A 6,920-nucleotide genomic window follows, 5' to 3' on the forward strand; every position below is an offset into this window, starting at 1 on the left:
CTGCCTAGGTAAACATATCCTCATCCTGACGCAGACCTCTCACACTGCCTAGGTAAACATATCCTCATCCTGACGCAGACCTCTCACACTGCCTAGGTAAACATATCCTCATCCTGACACAGACCTCTCACACTGCCTAGGTAAACATATCCTCATCCTGACGCAGACCTCTCACACTGCCTAGGTAAACATATCCTCATCCTGACGCAGACCTCTCACACTGCCTAGGTAAACATATCCTCATCCTGACGCAGACCTCTCACACTGCCTAGGTAAACATATCCTCATCCTGACGCAGACCTCTCACACTGCCTAGGTAAACATATCCTCATCCTGACGCAGACCTCTCACACTGCCTAGGTAAACATATCCTCATCCTGACAAGTGTAGACTTGAGGGAAGGGGCTAGATTACTCTGTCTCACCACTGGAGCCAGGGCCCCAGTGCTGCACAGAACCTGTTTCAACACTGCCCCTTCCTGGATCATTGTCACATGGCCAAACATGCCGCTATGTGTGGCCCCTTTGCTCAGTGAGAGAGAGAGAGAGAGAGAGAGAGAGAGATGTTAGGTAGTCTCTCCTAACAGTAGCATCATCTTGCTCAGCAGAGTGAAGCGGGAAACATTGCGTGACTCTACGATCCGTGCCGAGGTGTAGCAGCACTGGCAGAACATTTTACTCCAGTTGTCCATCAGATTCCAGCGCCATTACTCTGCTCTTCATAGTTCTCTCAGCCCTCTCTCCCACACAGAGCAGAGAGCAGCTCCACTCCACCTAATGATGCGGTATGGTGTAGCTCTGCTGGCTGCCATCCAGACCAGCCTGGTTGTCTGCTACTCCCAGCCTAGACACACACAGAACAGAGCCCTCAGCTCACTATTCACAGCCAGACCTCTTATAGACACATCTACTGCTGCCCTCACACACTGACGTAGGTCCACTAGCTGATGTTGTATGACACATGGATGTTTTCTCTGGAATACACCTCAACTGAGATGATGTACAGTATCACACAACTCTGAGGAGGATGTTGTGTTAAAGTGTTGGGCCAGTAACCGAAAGGATGCTGGTTCGAATCCCCGAGCTGACATGGTGAAAAATCTGTTGATGTGCCCTTGAGCAAGGCACTTAATCCTCATTTATCCTGTAAGTCACTCTGGATAAGGGTGACTGCTAAATGATGTAAATGTATGGGGGATTTGTACAGTATGAGGAAGTGTATTGCACTACTCCAGTAGATTCCTGTGGATGTTGATAATTAATAGCCTTTCTCTTTTCTATCTAGTCTCACAGCCCAGTTCCAGCCAAAAAGTCCAAACTGGTGAAACTACACTCTCCATCAGCTGACAAAGAGAAGCAACCTGATTGGTTACAATCTCTATCAAAGTCAGCGAACAAGGTTAGTAGCTCATGTTCTTCACTTTGTGTGTGAAATGTGATTTTTTTCCAAGGTCAGGGGATTCTACAGATGTAGGATCTTAATGTGAGACTGTTTTCTGAAATGAATCCTGCAGCAACAGGACATTTGAATTATTATGTGGATTATAATTAATGGACATTTTTTTGTTGGGGTTGATACATTTTTCATTAGGGAAAATGAAGTCTGACATTTTTAATTGGAAATTACAAACTTTAGAAGCCTTTTTAAACCTTGAATACACAACAAGTTTGCATTTCCTGCTGTGCAGGTAAGTTCTCATCAAAAAAAGTGATCAAATTAAGATCCTATGTCTTTATACAGAGTCCTTGTCTAATTGACTGTGTTACCTTACCTTATACAGTTAGATAATTAATGTTGTCAATAGTCTTTTTAACAAACCTGTCTGCCTTATGCAATACAATTTCACTTCTCCTTTCCAGGGATGTTTTTCAAATTACCCATTTCACTGTATTAAATTAATTCTATATTTTGTCAGGATCTGAAACGGGTCCATCTGAAACAGAGGTCGTCAGCCTTCCGCCCCTGGTCTTCCAGAAGTCCATCTGCTGAGAAGGAGAAGTCTACTAGTCACAATGAGAGGTCAGTCAGAGACAGTCATGTTGTCATAGTTTCACTCATCCATTTCACCACACCACACTAAAGGAGTGTTTGGCTGTAACATTCCTAAGGGATTACAATGTAATGAGGACCAATAACTACATTGTCCGCTGCTATGATCCCTTACTTTATATTGTTGAAATACACTAAATAAGGTCACTTGTATTTTCTTGTCATAACAGATTCATCCACAAAAACATAGACACGTCTGTAGTGCCAAATGTGGCCCCAGCTCTGTTGGCCTACCAGAGAGAGGAGCAGGCCCCTGTGGGCCACAGTCAGGCTCTAGCCAGGGGAGACCAGCACATCAGCTCCATACCAGCACCACAGTGTGGAGACTCCCAGCCTGGGCCCAGACCTGTCCACATCAACACCAACACTAATTACACAGCCAACGGTGTGGAGGACATGGAGACTGACAGGGAGATCGAGGTGGACGACTGTGATGACTGTGAGTATGACACACTGTTGTTCAGACATTCGGTAGGAGAAATAGGGCACCATGACACAAATTTCTCCAACTCTCAAGGACAGGCAACCTAACCCAAGCTAATACTACTGGAAGAAGGCTATGGTTAGATGGCCTGATCCCTGTGACAGACCACCATCTAGTGGTTGGTCTGTGCAGCACAGAGCACAGAGGGCAAGCTCAACTTGCTTAACAGCAGATGTCGCTGCTGCTCCAAGAAATTCTTTAGGCTTCCCGCTATGAAAGGCCCAGTGCAGTCAAAAATGGGATTTCCTCTGTTTTATATATATTTCCACAAAATGAGGTTGGAATAATACTATGAAATTGTGAAAGTTATGTTAATACCATTTTGGTGTAATAGATGAAATTCCAGCCTGTTTTGGAAGGATGGAGTTTCAACCTGCCTGCTGATTAGTTAATAGACCAATAAGAAAGAGAGTTCCAAACATCTCTGCCGATAACTGCTAGTTTTCAGTTTTCCTGTCCCCACTTAGACCACTCCCAGACAGTCCTAGTGTAACAGTATAGCTTCGGTCCCTCTCCGCACCCCTACCTGGGCACGAATCAGGGAATTTCTGCACACATCGACAACAGCCACCCTCGAAGCATCGTTACCCATCGCTCCACAAAATCCGCGGCCCTTACAGAGCAAGGGAAACAACTACTTCAAGGTCTCAGAGCGAGTGACTTCACCGATTGAAACGCTATTAGCGCGCACCCCGCTAACTAGCCAGCCATTTCACATCGGTTACACTAGCAAATTCTTACTTGAGAAATTGCTCTTTGCTAAGAAGCTATTTTGTTTCCTTCTGACCATTTTGATTGAATGCAATCACAGTAAGATACTTAATTATTACCCAGAAATGATTTTATATTGAGGTAAAATGGCTACATTGGATCTTTAACATAATGTTTTGTTTTTCTGTCTGTCAGACCCACCATTGGTCCCCTCCTTGGCATCCCCTCCCTCTGCCTGTTCCAGTGTGTACCAGACCCTGACCCCCCAGACCACCGTGAGGCCTCTGGAGGGCCCAGTCCGACTGGTATTACCAGGGGAACCGTCATGCCCAGAGCTGGACGCGCTGAGACAGAACCTGTATGGATGCCTGGACTCCAAGGAGGCCAGGGAGAAGTTCCTGCAGGAGATTATTCAAATGAGAGTGAAGCAGGAAGAGAAATTGGGGGTTGCTCTGCAGGCCAAACTTAGTCTTCAGCAGGTAAACCTCCCACTCAAGATCCAAAATGGACCCCTTTGACACAAAAAGGAAAACAGTTTCTTTATGTGTAGAGACAATCTTGAGGTGTTTTAAAGATTATGTTTCTACACATATATATACATATATATTTTTATTCCCCCACAGGAGCTGGAGTTTGTGAGGGTGTCCAAGAAGGGGCGTCTTCGAGAGGCCATCGAGGCCAAACACAATCTGAGGAAAGAGATAGATCACCTGCACATGGAGTGGGACAGGAAGATGAGGGAGGCTGACGAGTCCCGTGGCCATCTGAAAAGAGAGCTGGAGAGAGAGATACAGTTACGGGTCTGCGACAAAGGCTGTGAGGCTGAACGCCTGCGATCCAAGTACTCCACACAGGTAAGACCAAGATCCTAATGATATAGCCTATATACAAAATTAACTGTAATTGAGTCATTGTATGCTCCCTGACTGATGTGTACGTTCCTTTCCAGATTAAAGAGCTGCAGGTACAGCTGCATCAGGCGGAGGCAGACCGAGAGCAGCTGAGAGAGGAGCTGCAGCAGGAGAGGGAGGCGCGGCAGAGCCTGGAGAGGGTGGTCAAGGACCTGCAGGCTCAGCTGGGAGGCCCACAGGACAACGCCATGAACCCCCGAACACACTAGCACAGAGACACACAGACAGACATAACACCCCAATGGATCCTAAAGATGCATGCAGTGGACTGGAGTCAGAGACGTAATGCAAGAGGGTGGATACAGACTGAATTGCGCCTCTTGTTAAGGGAAAGAAATTCAGTAAATGAAACATGTTTGTTGGAGCAAAGTCAAGATGTTTTCATAGTATGAAAAAGAAATCTTCTGATGACTGATATGGTTACTGATAGGATAGAAATGGACATTATTATAATAATATATGAACTTCATATGGTGAACTGGATGGAAGCATGAATACGCATGACATACAGCCTACAGATGATACGAAATAAACTACATAGAAGACACCTCACAAGTGACTTTAGAGCCCTCAGTCAGATTCCTGAAGCTTTTTAAGGATTTTATTTTGGTATAAGCTATTTAAAAATGTAGAAATATAGCTACATAATGTTACTTGAATATAAAAGCGGAGTGATTGTTTTCATGAAATGACAGCAGCAGATGTAACTCTTGCTTGTGCCACACAATCTCGGTACACTTTAAGGTATTACAAACCACTGGAAACAATGGACACCAGTTGACCACTTTTTACTTCATTCAACTGATCAGTTTGCTTAATTGTAATGTTTTCATTTTGAGGTTGTACAGGAAATGTTGCATGAGCAGCACTGCTATCCTACAGGCAATGCTCACATACATATTTACATATTCACATACAAACATATAGGCCTATGTATACCAGCTTCTCTACCGTGTGTATTTGTGTTCTTGTATTTAAAGCCTGAAGTATTTGGGATTGTGTGGTCTGGAATCAGTTCCAGACACCTTTTGTTCTCATCTTAAATATTTTATGAAAGTGTTACTTTTTACAATCCTTATACAACTTAATATGTTTTGTTTTTTAATTGTTTTGAGATACAGTATATTGTGTATGAAACCAAACCATGTGAGAAATGTTTAAATGTGCTTGTCCATGCTAAAATGGAGTTCCGCCCACATATAAAACACCTTTGATAAAGCTTTCTCTTTGGTGAATTGAGGTATTTCCAATTTTGTATCGAGTACTGTAAAATCATTTATATTCTGAAATAATTTCCTGCTTGTCAACTATAAGCAGCATACATTTTTAGTCACTGGTTTTAGGGCTCTTTGAAAAAGCAACATGTGCTGTTTATATGAACAACATTTCTACATATACAAAACATGGCTATATTTTTTTACTTTACTAAAAGTCATTGCACTTTTAAAAAATAAAATTGCATTGTGCATTTAACTCTTATGTTTTTCAACTCACAAATGAACATGGACATAGAATTGAACAACATCATTTAATGACCTCTTGTGTAAATACAACGATTAAGGATGATATTGTAAATAAGATTTTTGTCAATAAGTTTGCTTGCTTCACACCTAAATTGCATATGAATATCATTTTGACTCTTACTTGAAACCAATAGAAACTCTATATTTGAAATGTTGATATTCTAGTTTCATTATTGTTCCCCTTCAATATCATCTGAAATCAATGTGCATTTATTACAATGGATTATGGGTAGCGAAAAGAAGAAATATTGCTAATTGACCAATCAGTGATCTTTGTGAGATGGAGACAAAAACAGAGAGAGAACATTTAAAATGTCCTCTTTATTTTCTTTCTTCAGTAAGAATTTTCAGAAAAGATATCTTATTTGATGTATCGTTAAGTGTACCAAAACCCAGACCAAAATCGATACCTGAAGACGATATCTCAGCATTAATTCCTTTATCAGGTTTCCCAATGCTAAAGCTCCAATTAGGATAAATATTACAACTTCTCTGGGTTTCATTCCTAGGTGCTCTCTTATGTATTGTAGAAGAAAATACTTTTGTCTTATGTACCAGTTACTATTATTATCTCCCCACTGAATACCTGTTGGGTACAATGTAATAACATTAGACATTGTGTTTATGCTCTTGTTGTAGTTTTGGTTTGGAAGTGGGGTTTGTTTTTGCTGCTTGTTTCAGTGTAGGTTTTTTCTTTGGAAAACCTGTATAAAACTCATTAAAAATCAACCATATTCAATGGTGTGTTTTATATTTTACTACTGTCAGTGAGTTACAGAATGTGTAACACTGTTATGTATTCATATCTAAGAAACAGGGAGAATTTAAAGGCGCAATATGTAACTTCTTTGTCATCTGTGGATATGGGACAAAATGCACAAACAATGAATGCTCAGACACACATATAGTATGCAGAAACAAACATTAGCAAATCAACAAGCCAATCATTTCAGCTTTCCATTTTTTATTAATTTGTAAACGTTTCTAAAAACATAATTCAACTTTGACATTATGTTGTATTGTGTGCAGGCCAGTGACCAAAACATCTAAATTTAATCTGCTTTCAATTCAGGCTGTAACACAACAACATGTGGAAAAAGTCAAGGCGCTGAATATTATAACACTTTCAATTGCCACCAACAATTTGTGGGTTCCCATCATAACAGAGGGAAAATGCAGGTAACATGCATAGATGATGGCATGGACTCCAGACAATCCTTGGAGATTATACTGAGTGATAGA

At 41.5% G+C, this 6,920-nt stretch overlaps 1 protein-coding gene across 1 annotated transcript in view; it reads left to right on the plus strand.

Annotated features, from left to right (window-relative positions):
- The window catches only part of LOC106565969 (ski oncogene), a 54,128-nt gene extending 47,711 nt beyond the window's left edge, over positions 1 to 6,417 (plus strand). The window contains exons 2-7 of the mRNA XM_014133686.3: positions 1,285 to 1,398; positions 1,916 to 2,019; positions 2,220 to 2,488; positions 3,440 to 3,723; positions 3,868 to 4,098; positions 4,194 to 6,417. Of these exons, the coding sequence (XP_013989161.1) occupies positions 1,285 to 1,398; positions 1,916 to 2,019; positions 2,220 to 2,488; positions 3,440 to 3,723; positions 3,868 to 4,098; positions 4,194 to 4,364 (1,173 nt within the window). The 3' untranslated portion in view covers positions 4,365 to 6,417. The remainder of the gene's footprint in view (positions 1 to 1,284; positions 1,399 to 1,915; positions 2,020 to 2,219; positions 2,489 to 3,439; positions 3,724 to 3,867; positions 4,099 to 4,193) is intronic.
- Positions 6,418 to 6,920: the final 503 nt, after the last annotated feature.

This window comes from Salmo salar, chromosome 12 (genome assembly GCF_965601325.2).
Source record: "Salmo salar chromosome 12, fSalSal1, whole genome shotgun sequence".
Taxonomy (NCBI): domain Eukaryota; kingdom Metazoa; phylum Chordata; class Actinopteri; order Salmoniformes; family Salmonidae; genus Salmo; species Salmo salar.